Here is a 27,460-nt window from a genome sequence, read left to right as displayed (position 1 = left end):
AAGTCTGCCTAATATCAGATTTACTCCAAAAAATGTCAAGACCCACAAACACCCCATAATTAGCATTAGACTGCTCAGCCATGTTATATCAACTATTGGGGAATAGCCTTTCTAGAACAGGAGGGACAAATCTCATGAGTTGCAAGAGAGACTATTTCTTGTTGTGCCCCTCGAATTGTTTAATGCCAAAGAAAAAGGGTTTGTTTCCAGAAAGTTATGTTACCAGAGGCCCACATACGCTTACACAAAAAAAGGAAGAAAATTATAGCAAATAATTTGTGTGCACCATATCGTAAGATCTCTTTCGGCCTCCTCTTTCTCATTCTCCTTAGGCAAAATACATTTTTGTAAATTGGAAAAGTTGTTTTGTGAAAATAAATCAGTGACACTGAAGAGTACCTTTGTGATTTCATCCAGAGGGCAACTTCGAGCATGGCCATAACAAATACACATGCCACCAACAGAGATATCCTTTATTGAATAGTAGTACTACAAAAAACAAGGTTGAAAAAGGGATGAATAAAAGATATTGACATGTATTTACATCTTCCCTCCTACTCTGGAAAATAAAATAACAGCATTCGACTATTCTGTGACTTGAAAGATGCCAAGAAAATAAAAGCAGCTTTGAATTTTTGCCACCTGGGGAAACCTTCCATCTTGTGAAATTTTTTTTCAAATGTTTTTCCTCACTGGTACAAAAAACTAACAGACTTTTAACTTTAAATAATACGCACAATTCCTCAGCTTCAGGAAAGACCACCAAATATGACCTCAGCCAAAATTTACTTGTAAAAAAAGTCCCTTTTTCACCCTATAAGGAGCCATGAAGCATAACAAATTGCTATATTTTAATTTCAGTTTGGGGAGTAAGAGTACGCTTTCTTAAAATGGGAACTCTGCCCTCCCTTTAAACCAGAGTTTGTGCACTCATTTTCAGACCAGCTCTTTGCTATCACTGTGTAGGCAGTATATTATTCTATCCAAATTCTTAGCTTAAAAATTGGTGATACAGCAGAGCACAATCCATTAATACTGCCAGGTGGTGAGCAAAACCAACATACATAAGGAAAAGATTTAATTTTCAAGGCAAGGAAGAGGCAGGAAATGACCATCTGGGTTCAGTTACAGCTGCAGTATCAACATGGTTGTCCTGTTTGTATCCTGGGAAGTATGTACTAGAGGGGAATGAAAAAGAAACCCTTTTTGAGAATACTTCTAAGGAAAGAGTTCAAGATTCAGACCTAACAACCCCACAGTCATCTGGTTCAGGAAGAGGTGGCCCTGGGTGGTCAGACATGCTGACTTCTGGACTGTTGTTTGGAGGATCTTGGAGCTGGAGCAAACTAGCCTCTTTGATTTAATACTTAATTTTTTATGGGTTTTTTACGGTTTTATTATGTTTAGTATTTTGGTATTTTTTTTTTATGTTATGGGCGTCAATTACAAAAAACACTCAGGACCTTATGACCAGTAAGTCCTTAACTACAGAGAAGGTGGTCCAGACTGACAAAAGTAGGACAAAAGCAGAGCTGTATTTCCCACAACTTTCCCTGCTTCATCTCCTTTGTCTTGTTTTCTTAAAACTCACAGTGTATGGCTCACAGCAGCTGTGTGCAGCTTGAGGTTAAAGGAGACAAATGCTAAAGACAGAAATAAATAAATAAGCAGAATACAGAAATAAAGGTGCTGTTGAACACTTTTTAAAGTTCTGCATCAGCCCTTTACAAGCCTATATACAAGAAACTAACACAATTGTTATCAACAGCTGGATGTAAAGTCTTCAAAAACAATAAAAACACAATCCAGAAAGCTGGAAGTGATTACCTTGGTTGTAGTTGGTTGCACAGTGAGACCCAAGGTGAGACATCAGGATGTGGGAACCCTGCCCAATAAAACCCACATCTTGTGAGGACAAAGCTGTGTGGCTTTTCATGCAAAACTGCACTAAGTAGTGCTAGGTAGGGTAGTACTAAGCCCTGGACTGCACAACTCTGTGTGTTACAAATGTAATGGGAATCCTTGTCCTCAAGACCCTTGTTTTCCAGCTCTACGTTTGTATGCTTCCATGTTGAGCCTTTCTTTTTGGGGTATATTTCTTGACATTACAATACTATCAACAGAGCTAAATGTCAACCAGCCTGCTCCTCAGGAACATCTCACATGCTCAGGATGTGCATTAACCATTTGCCTATGGCCAGCAAGGCACAGCTGGAGAAGCTGTCCAGTACTCTGTGCTTGCAGTCTCCAAGCTACCAATTCCCGTATGGGGCAGAGAAAACAAGCAGAACATCCAGATTTTACGCTTTAGAAATGCTGCAGCTGAATGGGCACTTCCATGACCAAGGTAAGAGTGGGGCTGCCTTGAAAGTGCCCACCAAACCCCAATCAAATCCAAGTTCCTTTCTCCCTTCTGTACCCAGCTATCCAGCCAGACCTCACAGAAGCAGTGTCAATGCACAGAATTGCCTGTATCTGAGAAGCCGCAAATTGCAAGAGTCCTGTTGCTGTGCAAGGAGTTGCCTGTGGATGTTCCTCAAGGCAAATAGCTACAAGGGAGGGGAAGAGGAAACACTTCTTATATTCTTCTGTCCTCATTAGAAAGCCTGCCTTCATAGAAAAACTTGAAGCCACTGATTTACTAACCTATGGGTCTCAGGCAAATTAAGAAGACAGCCAAAACAGCAAAATACAAAGCAGAAATACTGCAGAAAAGTTAGTCATGATAGACACTGTTATTAGAGGCTCCAACATTGAATTTCTGTGAGAGATTAAAGAAGTCAGCCTAAGCACTTGGTTCCTCAGTTTCCCCAGTTTCAATATCAAATATGTAAAGATCAGTTAATAATCTCCAGAATTCTATCTGAGCGTTTAGCATTATTATTAATTCATGGGCTTTAAAACAATTGATTAAAACAGCCTTTAAAAAAATGAAGAAAAATATAATCAGACATCAAAATTCACAATGGCAAGGTTTCCAAATAATTATTTTCATTAATCAGAGCACTGGGTCCTGAAATCCTTGATACACCAGAAAAGGTACTGCAGTTGCATCAAGAGCAAACTCAAGTGACATTTAATCAGCCAAACCATATTTTTTACTTTGCTGCTAAAGCAAAACCATTTTCACAAACAAATAAAAAACCCAAATAAACAAAAAGTCTAAAAAGTATTTTTTTTCAAAGTTGTTTCTGACAAGATATTGTTGTTAATAATGTCAAAGGGAAGGTAAGAATTGTTTAACAACCTGTCAAAATAATTTTGTTTGTGAATGGCAAGGATCAAGTACTTTCACCTCGAACAGGTCAGAGAAAGCTCTCCCATCAAAACATACTGAATACCATTTATGAACAATGAACTTACCCTTCTGGTAACAATGGGGTCTAGTTCTTTAGGATCGTTATGGCTGAGAGTCATGAGGTCAGCATTAAGGGTTCTAATACGCTGCAATCGTAGGCGGATATATCGTGCAGAAGTAAACTCCAAAAGCTTTTCTGAAGGATCATCAGCACTAGGCCTGCCGTTGATCAGTGACGTGTGAATCTAGAAAGAGGGACTGGCTTAATCATAAATGTAATTGTGGTTCATTTGTAACAACAAGCATCTTAGTGTGAGAATTAAAAACAACTCCCAATGGTGAGATTTTAAACTACCTGGAATCCTTTTTTCTTCCCCACCCTTTATCTGCAGGTAGCATCCCTGCCTCCTGAACTCACACAGTTCTGAAACTGCCACTCTCAGCTCATCGTAGTCTCAAGTCTCCTGGACTTTTGTGGAGATAGCATAAAGAGAAGAAAAATAGTACCACAAGCTAGTCCTTAGTTCCCACAGTCCCTTCCTCTTACTTATGGAGATGGAACATGTAACTCTGGCCATAGCACAGTTTTGTCCTTACAGATTTCTCCTCCACAATTTGTAAAGATCTTATTGTAAAACATGATATGGTGCACACACTCAATCTGGGGTCATTAATCCTACGCGTTGCTAGGACAGGGCTGCCGAATCAGCAAGGAATGGTCAGTGATACGAGAGCGCAGTGGGAAGCCACAACACAGATGACAATTGAAACCAAGGGGCTGCCACCACAAACCAACCCATCTGGCCTCCATTTTTGTCGCAAAATACCAACTGATCCCACTAAGATGGCTTTTGGCATCGAGCTGCACAACTTATTCTGGCAACAGCCCCTTCCTTCTTTCCAAAGCAACTTAGGACCACACAAGGATTTAGTCTTGTATGACCCTGCAGTTCCTGCTCTGTTTTATGGAAGAAACTGAAAAATTAGACCCTCCAGGCCACAAACAAGTGTTAAACAGTTCACCTCCTGCCCACAACAAATAACTGTCAAATCTTTCCTCTGAAAATATTTCCAAACATTAAAGATATTTTGTTATTATTGTTTTTAAAAAATTAATTCTGTAGTGGAGCTAGGGGCTTCCTAGACAGTAACTATGCTATTTCAAAGAAATACAGAGACTGATAATGGGAGTTCACACTCCCAAGCTTATAATTTTGCCATTTATAGGCTATCAACATATCTTCTACATATTCTAGTACACTGTTGGCATGGTTTAGCCCCAGTCAGCACTTAAGCACCACACAGCCACTCACTCACTCCCCCCAACCCTGTGTGATGGGGGAGAATTGAAGGGCTGAAGTAAGAGAACTCATGGGTTGAGATAAGAACAGTTTAACAATTTAAATAAAACAGTAACAGTAGTAGTACTGGTAGTAGTAGTAATAATAACATAACGAAAAGGAAAATAACAAGATAGAGAGAGGTGAAACCTTGGGGTGGGGTGGAGGGGGCGGGAAACAAACAACAAGTGACGCAACTGCTCACCACCCACCAACCAACGACGCCTGTCCCCAAACCACGACTGCTGCTTCCCCCAGCCAACTCCCCCCTGTTAATATACTGGCCATGACATCATATGATATGGAATATCCCTTTGGACAGTTTGGATCAACTCTCTTGGCTGTGCCCCTACCCTCCCGGCTTCTGGTGCACCTGGCAGAGCATGGGAGGCTGGAAAAAATCCTTGACTAGTACAAGCACTACCCAGCAACAACTAAAACATCAGTGTATTATCAATATTATTCTCGTACTAAGTCCAAAGCACAGCACTATGCCAGCTACACTGAAGAAAATTAACTCTATCCCAGCTAAAACCATGACAATTGTGTTCAAAGAATTTCACTTTTCTGGTAGCCCATTCAGAAACTAACCATCACCCGTATTCCAAGTGCAGAATAAGAGTTATGAAACCCAAAACTTTTTCCAGGTCCAGTCCTGCAAATTAACACCACCTCACAAAATATGCAGCTCTCAGAAACTTTTCTAGTCCATTTCCTACGCCAAAGAAGCATTTACTAGACTCTTAGATGTTTGACCAATCTGTTCTTGAAGACCACTGTTGGTGGTGACTCTACAATCCTCCAAAGACATCTATTCCAGCCCTTTCTGGCTTTATTGTTAGAAATGCTCCTAATCTCTAAACTATGTTTTCCTTGTTGCAATTTCAAGCACTTCTTCCATTCTGTCACAGGCATGCAGAACAGATTATTCCTCTTTGCACCCATGTTTTGTGCAACTGAAGACTGAACATGCCCACCCTATCTCAGTCTGTTCTCTCTAGGCAAAATGGTTGTGACATATTCATTCAGAAGTCATTATTATAAGACAGAATTGTTGGCCAAATACTCAAATATCACTGCACTGCTTCCACTGATAAAAATAATGCATATATACTTATTGTAGATGAGCCCAACTTTAGAACGGAGCACCACATCCTGCTCTCATTTACCTTTAACTACAGATGTGGAATTTGCTGGGCTCAGTGCCCATTGTTTGTTTGCTGCAAAATGCTTTGATTTTCACAACAAAACGAGGAGGACCCAACCATGGAATTGTGAGTTCCAGCATGTTGTGTTTTGGTTTTATCACTTAGACTCCAGAGGTTTAAAAATCCAAAAAGGCCTATTACAACCAACTGACCTTACCTGCTGCATGACACATGCCGTTTCATTTTACACAGTGTTTCCTGCCTAAATCTCCAATCACTGGTAATACATATTATCTCTGCTCAGGAATAGTGCCTCCAAGTGATGAAATGTGGAAGACTATTCACATTTTAACTCTAAAGTTATCTACTGGCTTGACCAGTAGAAATTCTGTAATAATATGCTATAACTTCTACAGAGACCAAAGAGGAATCTTTCCTAGCAGGAAAAGGAAGAAACAGTAGGGATACATACTAAGACACTAAAGAAGAAAAAGAATGGTTCTCCATGGACGCTGCTATATTTGGCTCATATATTGCTTATATATGGCTTATACACAGTGATATATTTGTATCATATGTTTTTGGCTTACTTGTCCTCCATAATTCAAGACCATTTCCAAACAACTGTAGTTTAAGACTTGGAATTCATCATGAACCCTGACTTCATGATGTAAATTTCTGGAAACAGATCTTCAAGCAGTGTAAATCAGGTAGACAATAGAGCTTACAATAGAGCAGCTAAACCTCTTCAAACCTGTGGAAAATCTAGCAGCCAAACTGGCAAAATGTCTGATTTGGCATAAAATGTTATTATTAAGTGACATCCACATTAACGTGTGCAGTCCTTTTACCCCACCAGTTCTTTCATACCAGGGCACTACAAGCTGACTGCAGAACACTGGGTTGTTAACAAATGCTGGCTACAAGGCAGGTGCTTGTAGAGATCAGCTGGTCTGCAGGACGTCCTATAGCCTCATACTTAAGTTCAATACGTTGGCCAGAAACAATTACAAAACAGTAAATATATGTATTTTCAAAAGGGTACAAGATTCACTGGTACAGGTTGTGAGATTCTCTGTGCAGGGAATATTCCTGTCTGTCATTCCAGCTATGAAGGAGCAGCCTTCCTTTTGTGAATGACAGGTTTTATGTAGTACGCTGCAATTTAATTCTGTCATTTTTTATTTTCTTATGTTAAGTTTTTATGTTACTGCACTCCAGGAAAAAAAAAGCAATGGTCTGGGTAGTATTACCCAATAAGTCTGTGTACAACAGGAAAAACAGTTGAGAGAAAATGTCACTAAACTGAATCTCTGGCATTCCTGGGTTTGGAGTTGTATGGCCTATCAGACATCAGGCATACATTACAAGAGGCACTGCTCATACAGAGTCAGCCTAAGAGCTTTCTGGTTAATTGTGTGGAGAGACAGGTTAAGTTCCTTTGTCTGGCCCATCTGATTTGTGGGGCACGTGCTTACATCACTGCAATAGACACTTGATTGAAGTGAATGGGACTTGATGTTACTGAATTTCATTGGGTTTTTTTCTTGCTGAAATGTTCTAAGTTTATGTGAAGTTTGATACACTTTAGCCCTTAGCTGCATATACTCCAGTCTTTTATAACCAAGGAGTAAAAACATATTGGTTTCTATTAAGCCAAGAGTTACTAGCATTCTCCACGGGATAACGCTGCATTTATTATCACGCTTTTACATTATAGCATTCACAATAGAATAACTGCTGGTTTTAATGTATCATTCCATTATGTGGTTGCCTCTATGTAATAAATTACACAAGTGCCATGAATAGAGTTTGTTAAAAGAAAGAACAATCAACAGTGAGGCTGCACAACTCATAGCTCTGTTAATTATGCTACATCCCTGAAACAATGCCAAGGCTTGTTTAGGAGTTCCAGCTGTGCTGAGCACTTCCACAGTGTTTGCAGCTTTATCTCACACAACCAGGTGTTATTAACACAGGGCTTTTCTTTATTAAATGAAAAACCTGGCAAAACACAGAGACTCTGTTATAGTCTTTCAGGATAAAGCAACTAATAATTCACAGCTAATAGCTACCATCAAATTATGTGGAGAAAGAGAACAAAGAGTTTAGTAACAGGAATACATAGAGCCAAAGACATGTTTCATCCCAACATTTAGAATTTTGCTCTACTGGTACATGATGTAAAGATAATATCACTAAAGAAGAATCACAGATAATCTGGTAGTGCTGAGGGCGATAAACTCTGTAACTGTAATCCAAATGTTTTCAAATTGCTGTCAGTCAATGTTCTTACTCACAAACCACACGTGCAAAAACAAACATACCTCTCCATGTTCCAGGGGAACTAGTCTGGAATAATAAGAGGTGCAGATCACTTCATCATCTCTCTTGTAAGTTGGCGGCCCAATTCGTGGTGTAATATTATAACGAGTTAAGCATTCGGTATCGCTAATTGCATAGTACTGCCATGGTCTGAACTCTATGCCATCTATGGAGCGTTCCAAAATCCAGTTTCCAGGTCGTGGAGCATTAGCAGCTTTGATGATGACATACGCAACTTGAAAGACCTAAAAAACGCAAGAAGAAAATTCTAACACTTCATTATGCTGTAAAAGACCACTAGAAGCCAACTGGGTACTAAATTCAAATTTTAACAGCAGCGTATGATTTGCCTGGGGAGAGGGTAAAATTTGGTGCGGTGACTCTGGATAAAAATTTAGCATAAACTTTTGACAAATGGCCAGTCTAATCTTTCACTAACAGAGATTTGTATCATTTCTGTCAAAACTCTAAACATTACAACAAAACATTTGTTTGTGTGCCTAAGAGAATACCAAATGTACTCAGTGCGTCGTCCAGTGTTAATGTAACAGATAAAACCTATATCTACACTGTACATTTCCGGATTACTTGGGTATAACATTCTTCCTATGGGAAATGTGCTACTTAGCTTTTCTGAACCACTGAGGGCTTCAAAGAAGCAGGTTGTTGGTTTGGTTTTTTTTTTTTCCCCAAAGCAGCTGCAGCCCAAACGACTCTTTGTTTCACTTTTAGCTGGAGTTTAATCCTCTCAGTAATAGCATTTTTGATAAGCTTTTTACACCCTATATTAAAAAGCTCTGTTCATTCCATTTTCATTCTGTGTTAAAGATATTTCAGCAGAGACTACTTACAGACACTGCTGAAAACACACAAATAAGATGAATGTGAATGAATGCGACCCTTATTCAAGAATAGCAGCTCTTTTAAGATGTGTACTCTCCAAGCTGTACAGGTATCTTGACTATTTTTTTTTTAACAGCCCTGGGTCCAAAGTAAAATCCCTATCCACACAACAGCGCTGTTCAGCACTTCTGTGAGTAGGCAGGGAAGTAATTAAGTTTATACCACCTTTTAAATGAGCTTGTCATGGCAGCTAGATAACCTGCACTGGCCTCCAACTAGCTGCAGCATTAGACACTAACACCAAAGTGCACTTATTGCAAACCTACTATCTTCTTCCTTTCCTAATACCTACTACATCACCTCACTTAAAAAGGCTGTCTTGGCAAATTGATAAGACTTCTTATAAGAGTTTTATGTTTTACATGCACTATAGTATTCAAGCCACATTTAGGTTAAAGAAATATGCCATATTATTCAACCAGCTCAGATGTTCTCACTTGAACAGGCTGCCTGGTGGGCTGGTATAATCATCGCAATTCTTGTCTGCATGTGCAGTATTAATACTGTGTTGAGCTCTAATATGGCCACAACCAGTTCCTTCAGACATTTAAAATTTTATTTTGTTTTAGAGTTTTGGGGTTTTTTTTTGCAATACAGATTAAAACCAGAGCAAGAATAGCACTTGCCACATAAAAGCAGATTTTGATTTTGTCAAAGGGAGAAATAAACACACAGAGATACAGAGTAATTGCATTGTGTGTGCAATTCAGGAAACTACTTTTGAAAAAAAAAAATTCTTTAAGTGAATAGAGCTTTGCTTAGGAGATCTTGCAGATATGAGAAGGAAAAAAATTGGCGATACTTATCTTCAAATCGTAACTTACTACATTTAATACCTTTAAAAAAGTCAAACACTCTCAGTTTTGATTAAAATCAGACGTAACTTAAAACAAGATATTCACTTGGTCTGTTTTTCTTTTCAGGCACTCCAGTTTTATCTTTTGAGACATCAAGCACACACAAACAGAACATTTCCAGTTGTTTCAAAAAAATATGAGAATTCACACAAACTGAGGATTTTGTCTACCGATTTATATGACATTTCAGCAATGCAAGCAGAAGTTAACAAAAAGAGAAGCCCGCTTACTGTTTAGTCACAGACTTACAGCCTTAGAAATAAAATTTCTCTGGAATCTGTGAATCCTCTGTTGTTCAGCACAATCTTAAAATTTGATCAAAGTTAAGTGAATACCAAGAGTTATAATCCAGCATCCATGAAGAGAAGAGCCCCCTTCAAAAAAACCCCGACATCATGCCAACAAGCTCCAACTGAAAAAAATGCTAAAATACATGCTTTTAAAAGGAAAAGAACAGAATTCCGGCAGACTCCAGGTCAATCAACTGTATCCCCTAAATACATTGATTCAGTTAGTGGTAGTTGAGTTATATACCTGTTTTGCACTGGATTATGCACATGTAGAATCTGGGGTATCATCATTTCAGTAGCCCTAATCTGAAGACATTTGTATGTGACAAGAGTCCTTGTATGGGTATTTTCTCCATCACAGAAGAGAACTGCAGAAAACTATTAAAACTCAGGAAGTTTTATTGGCTGAGCTTAGGAATTGCTATGCACCTCCAAGTTCTTTTGAAGTCAATCATCTCTCTCAAATGCATAAAAGATGCAAGACTAGAACCCCAATTTTTTTTCCAATCCCATGGTAAAAAATTTTCCTCAAAAACTCTTATATTTATTTATTTTGCCTCTCTGCTTGCTGTCATCAACTGAACTACTTCCCTACTTATTACAGTCAGCTGAACAACAAATGATCTACTTTTGATTACACTGAGATTTTTCAAGACCCATTATAGTCTGCAGCTGATGTAGCTAGTTTTAAATCCAGTTCCAACCAGTAACAATGAGCTATCCTTCATCACAAACTAACTGCAACCACTGCTGCAGAAATAAGATATTCCTAAGAGTAGCAGGTTAAATTTATTTTAAATATCAAGTTTCTTGGTGAGGAGGGAGGGAAGAGAAAAGCCCGTTAAAGATAAAAATTTTCACAGCAACTGTGCACATATTCAATGCACAATTCAACAAATTAAACCTTTCAGAGTCAAAATTTTCCCAGAAAAACAACAGTCATGTTTTGTACTCAGGACATCTAGGGACTGATTTTCCTGCATGCCTACAGTCCACCAACAGCTGAAATGAAGATATCTGATACTATGAACCCAAAAGAGGCATTAAAAAATCAGTGAATGATTCTATAAACATTTAAGTACACACAGTGTAGAAAACCATTGCAGCCATTTCCCCTGGATCCTCTCAACTCTTCCATTTACACACATAGCCCATAGGTACCAAAAAATACTTCATAGTTAAATTCATGGGATAATGAATATCAGCAACACCAGGAAATTTTGTTAGCCCCTGAAAAAAATAGGCCAAGTATAGAAATGAAAGGATTTTGTATAAATGCTCCTGTAGTCAAGAAGTCATAAGACAACTGATGAGTAGGAGTTATATTCTCAGGGATTACGTTCCCAAGCAAGTGAATGAAGCTGGAGGAAGGGATTAAGGTGTTCCCAGTGTTTGCAGATAAAGATGTTTCAAGGAATGTCAGCAGGTAGGGGTTTTGCAGACCTCGTATCCCACAGCCTCGGCAACCCAAAATGGGTCTGAACCAGGACTGCCATGTAACGCAAGCTGATTTTCCAGTATCCTCAGAGCACTTCTACACAGATTTTTACTTTTAGAAGTTCTTCAGGTTTGAACATCACCAAAGGCAGTTTCTTACCACTTTCTACATCCATTCAGTGTCCACCAACCAGCCGTGTGATAAACTTGAGCCACGTGGCAAGGGCTAATGATTTGAACACTTCAATTTGTCTGTATAGCTTTCCCAGAACTCATTTCCTTATTAAGCTGCAAGGCTAAAAAGGGCAAGCCAAAGCAAGTTAGCAGTTCCCAAGCAGCCATAGATTAAAAGTGGCATTTTACGGGCATTTCAATCCCGACTGTAATGACCAGCAAAATAAACTTGTACTGAAGAACCTCTTCTCCACAGCAGCGATGCCAACATAACAAGTACCCTCTGCTTTATTCAGCCTTTCTAATGACCTTGTTTCCCTGAATGCAGATCCAGCAACACCAAGTGCATTATTCCTGAAACAGATTTATAAGTTAACCCTTCTCCCCATTCATCAGGAAATTTTGCATGTTTTTTTGCTCAAGACTGTACATTCAGGCAGCAGTGGCCACGCAGCAGATCCTAGCCAAAAGTCCTCATTTCCAAGGGCATGGTCAGTGCTCTACTGCACACAGATATATGCCCTGGCAAGCACAGTTTTCCTGGTAGTCTTTTTGGATAAAGACTCCCAGTTACACTTTTCAGTTTACATAAATGAAGACAACGATAAGGGAAGAATCTGTCTTTTCGTATCTATGAGTATTTGAGCCCCAGGCTCCAAAAGTGAAAAGTTAAAGGGAAAGATGAGTCCCAGCACATTATTTTTCTGAAATTCAGAATATCTAATCTATTAAGAATGCAGGTGCCAACTGCTACTTCAACCCTACACTGAAATTACTGAAATCACACTGGCATAACGTAAACCCTAAAACGCGGAAGACCGCAAAATGAACAAGCCTAGAGGAATGCAAGGCTCTTGGCAGGCTGGTTCCTCCTAGTTTTATAAATTCAGCTAAATCTTTCCTTCAGGATAATTGCAGAAAGGGAATCTAAAAAACAACTAAGTATGTTTTTCAAAATAGCATGACAAGTCCTGTGGTGAAAATGTTTATTACAACTAACATTACTCTGCATTTTAAGTGGAACTGCAAAATCCATTCTGTTCAGTGCTGTCAACACATATAGACCTTGTTACCAGAAAAGCCTCTTTTTCTCAGATTTTTTTTTACTGTCAAAAAAAGTCTAAAATTGATCCGTATAACTTCTCAAATAATAGAAGACTAAATGAAAGGAAATTTTGAGTATCATCCTATATTGTTCGCAGAAATGTCTTTTTAAGGGATAAAGATGGCTTCAGGCTCTTACTAGGGACTGTGAGGTCTAGCAATTGCTTGCAACATTTTACTCTGAAATGTCTATGATGTTAAAAGTGAAAAATAAACTAGATGCAGTAGAATTCCTAGTCTCCTGAATTATTTATTTTTTAAGATTTTTATTCATTATGTGCAACCATTGTTTTGGAATAGAAGAAAAATTCATTTCACTCAAGAATTTTATTGCAAGAATGTACAAATGAGCACCCTGAATATTGCATCATCAGTTTTACAAAGCCACAAAAGCCTTTTACTGAAGCTTTCCACGTACAATAAGTCAGCGTTGGTCCAGTGAATTCAACAGAATACTATCTTTTTACATCAGCAAAGGATTTGACCTTACAGAAATCTTGTCTTGCCAGCTGATTTCAAGATAAAAGCTCTGAACAAATCGTATTATAAAATTTATTATTTTTTACTTTCTTATAAAACTACAGATTACTCTTACATCAGCCTCTGAGTGGTAATCCAGTGCTCATGAAATATTCATGAGCTATGATTTAATCAGAAGTGGAGATGTTTTCTCAACTCGATACTTTGGGCCTTCCAAGAACAACTGGGCTTGCTTTACAACTCAAGAACTTTGTGATATACAAACTTGTGCCTTTCTGCCACGCCTAGTACAAAGTACCCTTAAACACCTTTAAAAGTCTGAAGCATGATAATAAAACTAAGGAAAATATCTTTCATTTAATGGTGTGACAGAGAAATATTTTACAGTGGCCCAAGCACACTGCTGACATTTAGGAATAGGCAGCATTTATTTTAATGCATTATGATGTCACAAGGATGTTCCTCTCTCATAGAATCAAATCTTGGTAACCTGTACATCAATACTATACTTCATTGCTAAACTACTCTTTCACCAGCTCTGGATCATTGCCATACATGTAATGGAACAGGGGGAAAAAAGTTAAAAAGGAAAGACTATCATGCATCTAGGTCCTGGAAAGACTGAAAGGCACACCAGGACACATGTATCTAGTTCTTATGATCCACATGAGCTAAAAAATCATGACGTACCCACTGACTACCCTTACAAAATGCTTAGCATTAGTAATTAATAGCACAGAGACTGCAAATGAAAGAGACCAAAACAGCAGTTTCGATACTGATGCTATTAGCCAGCCCTCTTTTCTTAACAAGATTCCACCAAACTGCTCTTCAGTTCAGCTGTTTTTAGACTGAATAAAGTACAAGGTAGAATATTATCTGAAAGAATACCCTCCGCTCCCTTCAACTTTGAGGCAAGAGATTAATACAGCCAAATACAGGACACTAACTGTGGCCAGAAATTCACCTAGGGTAAATTGGCGTGGAGCCAGTTTTCATCAGCTAGGGGAATCTTCCCCATATTTGCCAGCCAAGGCTATGTTCCAGCACTCACCAACCCAACTGCTCTCTAAACTGTGCATTGGTAACGATCCCAAGAATCAGTTCATTTCTCTTACTGCTAGAACTTCTGTTAATTACCCAAAAAGCATATATAATGACCAGATCCTCATTCTTCACATCACAAAAGGGTGTGAATATATTCTGTATTCTGGCAAGGAAAGTTAAAGGACATATTTACTTTAATATGCTACTTGACAGATTTAACACACAAAGCTTGAAATGTAATAAAAAGTACCAATGCTAAAGGTATACTGCAACACATATAGTTGCATGTACTGACTTTCAGGAATACTTTTAAAGGTCCTAGAAGAGTATTTTATCTAATTCTCAAGCAAATTTATGAAGTAAACAGTTACTTAAATCACTAAGGTCCTTCATTTGCTTTTCTTTTGTTACTCTTTACTCATGCTGACTCGCTTAAAGTAAGCACACCAAGTCAACTCTAATAACTCATTGACTTCAAGCGATGTCTATTAACCAAATCCTTTCTCACAGAGCAGTAATTTACATTCAGTTTGCATAGCCCTAGATGCCTTCTCTCAAACTCTCTAAGGAAAACACAGAAGAAAGGCCCCTTGGGGGAAACTTTTCAAATCGAATTAGTGAAACTGAGCATGGGTCAGGAGAGGAAAGATATGTATTTGGTGAAACATCAACAGAACTAAGGCTGGAGAATAAAAGATTTAGAGGGCAGCTCAGCTGGTCTGTTTCCAAAGTGAAAATGTGCTAGGAGAATAAAAACTAAGGCATTCCCTCTTCCATTTTTCCTTCCTGTTTGTCCATTTACAAACCAAACACAAAGCCAACTCTTCAAATGAGAAAGTCCTACCCAAACCTTCTGTCACTGACAAAAGATACCCTGTGATTATTTTCCTAACAGTTCGGCTTTCTAATTAAAGAGCAAACTAGGCATTTGTTTAACCTACGCTTCATTTTAAAACATCAAAGTTAAACCTTCTGTTTTAACCTTTCAAATAACTTTCAAGCAGGGTGTAGAGATTTTGCAAAAGCTTGTTACCAACTGCACACCCTCAAGTATGCATTTCTTAGTAACAAAGCTTATTCCAGAGTTTGGAAGCATCCCCATATTAATAATGGATTGTTAAGCGATGACTTTCAAACAGCTTAGATAGGCCAACGCACAGATCTGTTCAAAGCAAAATAACAAAAAAAAAAAGCCAAGAAAAACACATTTTTTTCAGAAATTATTTTGTCTTTTCTTGGAGCAGGGTAGGAAACTTCTGATTCTTCCACGCCTAACAGACAAATTAAATTAACAAATTAGTGTCATGGTTTAACTCCAGCTGGCGACTAAGCACCACACAGCTGCTCACCCACTCTCCACCCCCAGCAGGATGGGCGGAAGAGAATTGGAAGGGTAAAAGTGAGAAAACTTGTGGGTTGAGATAAGAACAGTTTAATAATTGAAATAATTTTTTTTAAATTGTTATGAAAAGGAAAATAACAAAGAGACAAATAAAACCCAAGAAAGACGAGAGAGGCAAATGAAAACAATTGCTCACCACCAACAGCCTGATGACCACCCAGCCCCCACACGGTGGCCCCCCAACCAACTTCCCCCCTAGTTTTATTGCTGAGCATGATGTCATGTGGTATGCAAGATCTCTTTGGTCAGTTGGGGTCAGCTGTCCCAGCTGTGTCCCAGCTTCTTGTGCACCCCCAGCTCACTCGCTGGCAGGGTAGTCTGAGAAGCAGAGAAGGCCTTGACTCTGTGTAAGCACTGTTCAGCAGTAATGAAAACATCCCTGTATTATCAACACTGTTTCCAGCACAAATCTAAAACATAGCCCCATGCTAGCTATTATGAAGTAAATTAACTCTATCCCAGCCAAAAGCAGCACAATTTGCAAACGATCTGTACAGTTTACCAGCTTTCTGCCTAAGAATGATTAATCCCTCCAAACTTTGCTGTAAAATGTCAAAACAGAGGAACGAACTTCTGCACTAGACAGTTCCAGCCTCCTCAGGGTGAGAAATTACTGTTTTAGAGATATAATCCCTAACTCTTCAGAACAACTGACAGAAGAAGTTCATAGAAGATATATTATAGAACATTTCTTCCCAGTGCTCCTTCCAACAATATGGCGGTCAGAATCAGTCAGAAGAGAAGCACAGAAAGTGGCAAATCAATTTTTCTTTCAGGAACTCTAACTTTGCCCCATTTCACGTGTGGTTTACTTTCTAGTCCTGAAGATATAGCTCAGCTGAGGAAAGGCTGTGTTTCCAGGGTTCTAGAGATCCTACAATTAAACTTTCTGACATTTTACACTTTAATCTGACAATTACGTGGCACTAACAGGTTTACATATTTAATGAAAATACGCAGAAATACCAAGAAATTTAAACAGAAGAGTTTAACTTGAGATCTACTGTGAGAAAATTGATGTGAATACAATAATCCTCCAGTCACTTACCTTTCTCTCCTCCTCTGAAACTCAGTATCTGAGTTACAATACCTATGGATCAAGAGCATTCATATTTGGAAGTATATTGTTCTCTGTTTTCTTACAGTAAATGTCAAACGTTTCTGCCACGTTCCACTCTAAATAACTTATTTTTACTAAGAAACTGTACAATGATCAGGTGACAGGCTGATAGAGTTAATAAAGAGAAACAGATGCATCCTCACATATAAAATCTGCACCCATAAGAATATCCTGAAAACCTTATTTGCTGCTTGAAAATAAGCCTTTGACAGCTCAGACTACAAGTAACCTGCATGAAATCAAAGGTGGAGGAAAACAATATCAGAGGACTGCTGGGGACAAGACAGCAGGGTCAGCCAAAATAATGTTACCAAGACAGAGAATGCCTATGTAAACACTCATCCACACATATATGATTGTTACTGTGCCATGAATTAAAACAACCTGTGACCTATATGGTCACAAACATAGCCACTTCCACTCCAGTCTGATAGGAATGAAATCTCCAAGATGTTCTAAAACAACTGAAAAACACATCTGTTAGAAATCAGTTCATATTAGCTTAAACTTTCAATGTTTAACTATGCACTACTAAATGGCTAACTGCTAAATATTCTACCATCTAAACACAGAAGAACTGCAATCAATTGCATTGGTTTATATCCTACATACAATAAATGACACTGACCTAAATGTTACTCACCTGCCTTAAATCCAAGGTGATGGTGACCCAGTGGTATTGCCTCCCATTCTGAATGCTGGGACTTTGCCACCAGTTATTGGTACCATCGATTGCACTGGAAATTGGGTGCTGTTCTGTTTTAAATCAAAAAATTAAACATCTCTTGAAAATATATCTCACCACATTTTCTCTGACCCAGCACATTTATTCACATTGAGCACAATTTCTTCCTGTCATAAAGAAGTAAAAGCTGAAACCCGCCCCCAGACAAAAAGGCTGCCATTGGACTTTTGGTGCTCAACAGTAATTTAAGGTGCTCACGCTTTCTGTCAGCCCTTTGCTCAAAGGTACTTTCACTCATGTAGTAGAGAGACTAACAGTATAAAATGTTTTACCCCAAGGCACCCTATATTAATGGGGAAGGGTCAAAAAGAATGACATGGATCAACGAAACCGAAACAAAACCACATGAAACTTGCCTTTGGGATTGGCACTGTGGTGGTCACAAACGCGGCACTGCGCGTTGCGCAGGGGCCGTCCCGGGACGTGCTCCACCAGTTTGCAGAACATCTCTGGTCCCTTCTCCCCACAGGTGGCATTGGTGGAGATGTGAGCGTTGCTGGCCAGGTTCAAAATGGCAGGGAACAGGCCTTGAAAGAAATAACAATTATCAGCCATACCATAAGGCAAGGAAAATACAGACATGGGTATGAGACAGGTCTCTGAATATACAGGGTTTCATGCCAAGCTTCTAGCCTAGAGTCAGAGGTACAGAAAAATACAATGAACACAATTTATTTTGTGAAAAGATTATCATACCACACTGACACCAGCACATCAATCATCATGTCCCTGAGGCACTGCAGCCCTGTCTGTCCCTGCCCACTACCCAGGGCTCCTCCCACCACAGCCCAGGACCCCATGTCAGCCCCCCAGGGCCATCAACCCCTGCCTCAGAGATGCCACAGCAGGGATGGTCTCCAGCTCCCCACAGAGCTCCCCCTACACCTGACCATGGCTTGTCCTCAGGGAGGTGCCCAATGCCCAGGCTGGGGCTGCCCCGGTGCCCCCCAGCTGCCCTGCTTGTGGCTGGGGCAGTGGGACGGGCCCTGGCTGCCAGGCCCTGCCATGATGGACCCTGCAGGAAGCCCTTATGGCCCTCAAGGTACCCCCGCCCCTCACAGCACCCTGACAGCAGTAACCATGTTATTTCTCTCCACCTTTGGATGCTTTATTGCTGAGGAACACAAGAGTTAGTAAACTCTTCCAGTTACTAATCCTTCTCTTCACATTGTGAATTGATCAAAACCAGGAGGACAAGTGGCCTGTTGCCAGAAGCAAGGAGGAACTATACAATGCACGTGCTCAGCTGGTGTGGAAAACGGTGTTTAACCAGAGCTCTCCAAGGCAGCAATGCCACCACCCCGAACGACATGATCCACACTCACACGTTTTAAGGACTGTGATTTAGACCTTTGCTCTGGTCTTTTCTACAGCCTGTGTAAAGTCTATGGGTGTTTTGCTTCCCACTTAATCTTCACATAAACGCTTTACTGAACTTTCAAATGGCATTGTTCTTGTGCGCTGGAATATTAGAACAGACAAAGCATTTCAAGACAACTGACACTAGACCAGGAATCCTTAGTATTTTCTAAAAGGAGTAAAGTTTTACTTTGGCTTGAAGGCTACTGATAAAACTTAAAGAATACTGCACGCGACAGAAAAGTTAAGCACAACTTCTCAGCAATGTTGTTATCAGTTTCCAGCCTTCCCTCCTGAGCTAAAAAGCTTTTATTTCCACGGTTATGGTATTACCATGGTTATGGTATAACAGAGATATTCATTCCATTTCCACTCAGAAGCAACTCTGAAAAAGAGAAACAATTTTGGAAAGAAGAGCCCTGTCTTTAGAAATTAAACACAATGAGCTGAAAACAAAGCTAGAGTCTTGGTAAGGTGTATTAACAGTGCCACAAGAATTGGTACTGTTGCAACAGTGAGGTATTAAAATCACATCTCTGAAAGGGTTTTTAATATTTTTATTCTGTTACAAGGAATTTTGAAGACACAAAAAATTCCAGTCCTATCTGTGAAAACATGCCTTTTTCATTAGTAAAACTATATGGATTCTCTTCATTAATCTACCACATAAATCATAAGAGATTTAATGTTAATATTTTGTTTTTCTTAGCTGTCTATTTCAAGCAGGCAAAACTCAATATTCCTTTAAAGTGTCTTTGTCTGCCCAGTAACTGCATTACCCTGGAAAGCCTCAAGAAAAGTTTTAGTGCTATTTAAACCTTCACATTTCAGCTATTGAAAATGTGGCTAACTCCTAACCCTCTGCACCACTATATGAATAACAGTGTGTTTTCAATTGTGCTGTACTCATAGGAGGGAGATGGAGCTTTTTTTTTTTTGAATCCTGACTTTATTTAAGTTAAATCCAGACTAGGTCAGATGCCTTGTTCTCATTATAACTAAATCTGATGTGAAGCCATTCTGTTGACCACTTTGGTGAGGTTCTTCTGCCAGTAACGTGCTTTCTGCAGCATTCTCTCACCTCATGCAGTATGGGCGCAGTATTGCTCCAGTTGAAGGCAAAGCAGAAATGCTGCATTCCATTTTACTACTGGACAAGAAAGCACAGTGGTCGAAGAAGGTACCCTCTTTTATACTACTCTCCAACATAAAATCTTCTGAATTCAGTATCCATTACTGTTCACATAGGCGTCTATTATCCAGTCTTCCAGAGCTATCCATTACTTCCCAGGTCATTCACTGCCTTCACTCACATTACACAGTAACCCTGCCATCTCTTTCCAGGGCCATTTGTTCCAGTGACATCATTTGCCCACAATAACCTTCAGTCAAAGGACTTGTCCCTAAGGAATAGTGAAGCTCTGAAGAATAAGTGCTGAAGGTGAGTGCTGCACTGGCCAAGCTTCATTCCAAAATCCCGAGCTCAAGTCCCCGTAGCATTCACCCTGGACTCAGCCCTTTTGATGGCTCGTCGTCATACATCTCACTGACTTCGAATAAATTCACTGATTGATAATGAAATGGTATGGTAACATTAAGGTCTCATGATGAGTTTTCTGGGTCCCACAGAGATAAGAAAAAGCATTTCAACCCAACTGAGCTGCACTGGAGATTTTGCCCCAGGATCCAAATAAAAAGCAAGAGGTTGTTAGCTTCATCCTGCAAGGTATTGCATCTCTTCAAATCCTAGCTGATTATGTTCACCTCTGATTCTCTTTAATGCAACCAAATGTTAAGGCAATCTGCAGAGGTGTGGCCACTGATTTCAGTGGAGACTGATTAGTGTAAGAGCTGATTTATCACAAAATAATAAGTATCTGTGACAAGCAAAATGGAAGAGGCAAATTTAATGAGTAGATTCACACACCGCCCAATATCAGAAAATGAATAGTGCCCTTAAAGAATTACGACTGGTTCAAGATAGCTCAGCACAAAAGTGGAACACCATGTTTTCATCAGATGTTCAAGCAAGTTGCTCTTGTTTGTAAGGGCTTGGTTTTAGCCAGATGCATGACTAAAACTCACTGCAGGAAAACTGAAAACCTGCGTGGGTACTGTCAGAATTATGTCATTCAGAGCTTTCCCACAGGGGCAAAAAACCCCAAACTCAGAGAAAGCAGAGGGAATCAAATGCCTAATAAGGTGGTCTGCAATGTGGATATGGCAGAATTTGTCACATTCACACTCTACAGCGTTCAGATCTTAAAGAAATTACAAGAAGGGAGAACTCAAAGGTTAGATGGATTTTTTGTATGTATAGCTAAGCAGGCAGACCTTGCGGTGAAGGACATAGCATTAATGTTTCACCAAAAGTCAGGGAAAAGCCTTGTTCATAATGAAGCCAGCTGTAATGTATCTGAATGATGAACAGCGGTCAGCATGCAGTATGCCAGGGAAAAGAGGACAGGCAAAGAGCTCTTAGGTAGATGACGGAGTCAGCTTTTATTTTATGTGCTTCAATATGCCTGTCAACTCTAACCCTTCAGAATGAATGGGGATACTTAAAACATGCAGCTTATTGAGCAATTTCAAAGTGCTGACAATTCACACAAAGTCATCATGAACTGAGATACACCATTGCATAAGTAAAAAATGTCTGCAACCAGAAATATCCCACTATTGTAAAGTTTATGGTTGATCCTATGGCCTACACTTCTCGGGGAACTGTTCTACCTGAAGCCAGGGTCTACAGAAGTCCTCACAAGCTCCTTGTTAGAGAGATAAGTACCACCATCTTTTCCGGAGACTCAATTTAATTCTTTGTGGTTTTGTAAGGTTTTTTTTCCATCTAATTGACTTTGTTATAGTATACACTACCAAGCACCCCTGAAGTTTTCACCAAGAAGAATTTCAAGGATCTAGGACATTTCCAGGCTTCCGGCGACTCCCAGCTGTGACACCTGCACATCTGTTGATACATTCTGGATACACCTGATTTACTGCACATGAGCAGATCAGTTCCATAGTATTTGCACAGTGGATCTCACACATCCTGGACTTGTTGAACATTTTGCCTAGCTCAGATAGCCCCACCGTGTGCAGAAGCATCAGTGCATTCCAAAGACATTAGACTTACCCTCTGTGCTCAGACCACAGCACAGACACATCACTACTGGAAATACAGAAACCACATGCACTTGTGTGCCATTTATCAATGGCTTTTTTAGACATATTTGCTCCCTTCCTTATCTTTAAAAAGTATTCTCAGTTTAAGACCCTTGGCTGCATTCTGTATAACTAGATCTGAATAAAACCCCAATTCCATTCCCAATAAATAATTTTTTCACTCATAAAAATTAATAGTATTTCATTGCTGTTCATTGCTGTGAAATCCACACATTGCCTGTGTTTCTGACCGTGTTTGACTGTATCGGTACTCACATTGTGACTGAAAGACAGGGTGAAACTGTACTACTTCACTTTTTTTACAGATGGCACGTGGAGAAAGGGAGACAATCCTCAGAATAACAATCTTCCTAGCACAAGTATAGATGATTAAATTAATTATTTTTTTACAAACACAGGTGTACAAACAGAAGGATGCATATAAGAGTTCTGCTCTAAATAGTGTCACGGTTTAGCCCCAGTCAGCAATTAAACACCATGCAGCCGCTCACTCACTCCCCCCACCCCCGTGGGATAGGGGAGAGAATCGGAAGAGCAAAAGAAAGAAAACACATGGGTTAAGAAAAGTTTATGAATAAATAATGATTAATAATAATAACTTAAAGAAAAAACAATAGAGAGGTGAAACCCAAGGGTGGGGTGGGGAAACCCAGCAACCTATGCAACTGCTCACCACCCACCAACCGATGTCACCAGTCCCCGAGCCATGATCACTGTCGCCCTGGCCAACTCCCCCCAGTTAATATTCTGAGCATGACATCATATGGTATGGAATATCCCTTTGGTCAGTTTGGATCAACTCTCTTGGCTGTGCCCCTACCCTCCCGGCTTCTGGTGCACCTGGCAGAGCGTGGGAGGCTGGAAAAGTCCTTGACTAGTACAAGCACTACCCAGCAACAACCGAAACATCAGTGCGTTATCAACATCATTCTCATACTAAATCCAAAACACAGCACTATATCAGCAACAGTGAAGAAAATTAACTCTATCCCAGCCAAAACCATGACACATAGGCTTCGCTATGCCAGCAAATATGTTCAATAAGCACAATAAAGATGATAATACTTTCTTGTGTCTGGTCAACACAGTGATGATGGCAAAACTTCTTACAGGAGGGCCACATTTAAGACAGCTTCCCTCTGAATCCAGATTCACTAATCTGTCTGATATCCCAGAAAGCTGAATAGAAAAAAATAATCACCTCCCAAATTTAAGAAACTGGAAGACAAAAACTGATGGGAAATGAAGACAAAATATTATCTGAAGCAAGCCAAGAACTGAGTCCAGAAGGTGACATGTTTTCTGGATTGCTCATCAGTATATACAATGAAGACTCCCAACTAGACTTCAGTGAGCAACGCTAAGGCATTCAGCAAAGCAACGGCTTCATTTTTCCCCAAGTATTCTGGCTTTTTTGTGCTGAGGGTAATAAAGCAGTAATTCGCAAGTGAATAAAGTAGATGGGACTTAAAATACAGAGCTGATGTGTGCAGTTAACAGTGAGCGTTTTATTATGTCATTTCTCAGAACACAGAAATACTTGAAAGGGACTAATCTCATTTGCAAGTTAGCTTTTTTAAAAATGTAAGGCAATCAGCGGTTCCTAACAAGGAGGCAATGTTGCAGTTTGCTCACAAGCAATATATTTTCCATTTACTGAAAACATTTACAGAGGACACAGTGATAGTTGTTCAGAGTAGTCTGATGCACTTCAGGACAACACAAAGGGCTGAGGACAAAATGTAATGAAATGTCACAGAGTATTAGAATGTATAAAACATGTAATAGTATTACACTGCAGAAATTAAGGTCACATTCTTTATAACATTCTCAGACTGTTTTCAATAGCACAGATTTGTTTTAGTTGTTCTGTCTTACTCAAGTTCTGGACTAAATGAGTTTACTAAATAAAAGCCCTGAAAATATCAGGCTTGGGTTCAGATTCCTTGCCTGCTTAATATATTTACCCTTATTTTATTTCAACAGTGAATGTCCTTAGCTTAACCTTTTCTATGCACTTTCATCAGAATCCTATCCTGTAATCACAAGGAAAATCCAAGCTGTTTTCCCTAAAATAAATGGGCCGAAATCCCTAACTTCTAACTGCAGGAATTAAGGTGCTAATTCCCTGTCCCTTAGAGTCAGCAAGAAATCTGTGAGTAACACCGCCTTAAATCCATTTTGTAGAGATGTTCCTGAAAAAATATGCATTAGCTGCAGCATCCACCCATTTGAAAAGCTGAAAGCTTTACTACAACTTACACAATAGGCTTAGCTAGCAAGCCACTAGGTAGAAAGCATTTTGAAAAATGATCACCCGATATTTCTGTAACCCCACAGAGCTGAGAATTTCTGCTAGCAGAACACAAGCTTTGCAGGAGCTAACTAAGGGCTACAGTTTTATTAGCAGAACCTCTGCAAACTTTAACTTGCAACGTTTAGATTAAACTCTTTCAGATTAAAATGAAGCCTCACTACTATGACAGACCACTATCTTCTCCTAAAACTTGTTTTCTATTTCTTCTCATACTGTAGAGCAAAGCTGACTAATGTGTCAATCACAAATACTAGCTGGGGAAGATTAAGTTTATTTAATTCAAGCAGTTTAAAATACAGGAACATACTAAGTTTGTCCTCAAGAGCTTCCAATGAGTTATTCCTCAACATCCTTGACAAGTCTACTCCGGTGCTTTATCACTCTAAAAGTTACAAATGTTTAGTCCTCTTTGCCGCATTCATGATCGATCATGATCTTGATTACAGCTTTCGATTACCTGAAAGGCTGTTACCACACACCCTTTTCTCTTTTCCAGACTAAGTAAACAACCCTTTCAATCCTTCCCCAGTCAATTTTCTAAACCTCTTATCCTTCTGAATTCTTGGCAGTTTGTATCTCTTCAACAGTGCGGCTCCTCAGACCTCATCAGCACCAACTGGAGTAGAATAAATTCTTAAATTCTTGACAATTCTGTTAACACACCCAACAGTAAGTCTTCCTTTCCTTTCAAGGCACTACAGCTCTGTTTGCATTGCATGCTAAGGTAAATAAAAGATCCTTTTCTGTTGTACTGCAGCCTGTCAGTCATGAAAGAGAAGTATACTCCACATCAGGCCCTGGGATGAGCTCAGGTTATCTGTAAAACAGATTACTTTGCAGCCATTTGCTGAATACTCATGAACGTTTGATTTCAGAACAATCTGCTGATTATTTTACAGCTCTGGTTCTGCAAAACTTTTGCAAAACACACTTAAACAATCCAACTGGAGCCCCAGAAGAAAGAACAACAACAAAAAAATCCATTACAGCAGTTAATGTGACCAAAAACATTCTGCTTGAACCCTTCAAGCTGTTCGAGCACAAAACAAGCTGCTGAAGACCAAAACCTTGCCCCTTCAGAGTCCAAAAGGCAAAAGGCTAGTGGGCAAAGAACCTACTGTGGTTTGCCTTGGGCTAGATGATGTGCTGATTAGCATTCAGTGCTCAGAAATTTATTGGAAAGTAGTATAACGCTGCAAATTAATAAAGATGTATTCTGTCAAAATCAGATTGGGAGCACAGAGGGCAAAAGTTTGCTCACTCTAGAATGAACATCAGCTGTATTATTCTCACTCAACCCACTAGTTTCCTCCACGTAGTTTGTGAAGTTAAAGAGCAAGAGTCTGCTATAACTTGCATGTCTACCTTAAAATTCTCAAACAACAGCAAACAGCCAGGTTGATGGCCAGAATGTAGCAGAGCATTTGAACAAGGCAAAAAAAAAAAAAGCTTTTTCAAAAAAAAAAAAGTGGCAGAAAATATGAACCCTAATAAAATTTTAGATTTCGAAGTATAAGCAGCAGCATGCCAACTATAAAAGTCAATGGAAAACTAAGGTAAAGGGAGGAAAGCATTACATCCCAATTAAGTCTTAACTGCAAGATGCTAAATTTCCCACTATGCAGTATTGGAAGGATAGAGTGTGAAATTCAGGAGTTATCAAACTCACTGAAAACTGTTTATAACAAAGAAAACCCGGTCTTCCAGGCTAAACGTTTAGAAATAAAAGGAAAGCCAAGCAATACCAATCCCTCTGCACAAAAACCTGAAGCTTGTCACTCCTATTAGCTACACTGTAACTAACATTTTCTTATACCAAGTATTGATGTTTAACACCACACACGGCTTAGGTACTAGATTAGAGTGAATACTGACACTAAAACAATATGCTTTAGATGAAGCTAAGTGTTAACAAGTTAGCTAACGCAAACTTTACAACCTCCTGCCTCCTGAGTCCCTCTCATGCTCGGAGCGTGCAACATACACGTAGAGCATACAGAGACTATGTCACAACACACGTCCTCACCTTGGAAGCTGAGAGGATACGGATGCAAAGACATGGGTCATCATGCAAATTCTTAACACTGAAGGAGTTGGAGCAACTCATTTTCAGTCCCATCCAGAGATGCCTACAAAGGAGCTACACCTTGTTTCCCAAAGGAGTACACATCACCCTTGACAGCCTTCAGCTGAATGCTTTCAGAGAGTAGAAAACATTGGTAAATACAATGGTTTTAATAGCTTATACTACAGCCCTGAATGTGGTTTCTAGTATTATGGCTTGGTCCTTTACAAATTTCAGGGATCAGGGGCGGGGAGGGAAATTAAGTTCGAGTTCTTGGGGATAAAGAAAAAAAGAATAAAAAAGTTTTTATCATAGCAATTTCTAATACTTCCAATATCAGCAGTAACTTGCTGCTTTCTTTCAGTCAGAACAAACTATGGAGCAATAGAAAGAAAAGAAGCAAACTAGCTCTCACACTAGTTTTCAGCATCAGACAGCACAACTGGATATTTTTATATGGGTAATTTGCGAGTCCTCTCTTTCAAAGTATAATCAATATTTCTTCCTTCAAGTCATGTCTTGCAAGTATTGATTTTTTTGTACGGTGTTGGCCTGTTAAAGAATCTGCCTAGAAATTTACACCAAAGCGAAAGAGCCAAAAGTTGACAGATGGGCAGGCTGCCAAAGAACAACAAACCTGCCAGACCATGAAATTAGTTCTTTCTTGTTCACCCAGAGCTTTTTCCACATGTTGAGGAGTCTACATCATGTTTGTTGGTTGGGGGTTGTTCCTTCTTTTAGCATTACACTAGCTTTTTTTCCTGAAGTCACCTTTATCTTGGGGACAATTTTCACTCAAACCTGAAGTAAATACAAGCCACAGCTATTCAATATTTCAGTGTCTTGTAAATTTTGCTTATATA

At 39.4% G+C, this 27,460-nt stretch overlaps 1 protein-coding gene across 2 annotated transcripts in view; it reads right to left on the bottom strand.

Moving 5' to 3' along the window:
* LAMA1 (laminin subunit alpha 1) overlaps positions 1 to 27,460 on the bottom strand; it is a 109,971-nt gene that overhangs the window by 69,823 nt on the left and 12,688 nt on the right. For both annotated transcript variants that reach the window (XM_075084713.1, XM_075084714.1), the window contains exons 2-6: positions 18,027 to 18,197; positions 17,569 to 17,681; positions 8,114 to 8,356; positions 3,364 to 3,543; positions 400 to 489 (exon numbers count right to left, since the gene is read on the bottom strand). In XM_075084713.1, coding sequence (XP_074940814.1) covers positions 400 to 489; positions 3,364 to 3,543; positions 8,114 to 8,356; positions 17,569 to 17,681; positions 18,027 to 18,197 — 797 coding nt within the window. The remainder of the gene's footprint in view (positions 1 to 399; positions 490 to 3,363; positions 3,544 to 8,113; positions 8,357 to 17,568; positions 17,682 to 18,026; positions 18,198 to 27,460) is intronic.

The sequence above is a fragment of the Phalacrocorax aristotelis genome, chromosome 2 (assembly GCF_949628215.1).
Source record: "Phalacrocorax aristotelis chromosome 2, bGulAri2.1, whole genome shotgun sequence".
NCBI classification, from domain to species: domain Eukaryota; kingdom Metazoa; phylum Chordata; class Aves; order Suliformes; family Phalacrocoracidae; genus Phalacrocorax; species Phalacrocorax aristotelis.
The sequence above is the reverse complement of the archived record's forward strand: the minus strand, read 5'-3'. Positions and strand labels throughout refer to the sequence as shown.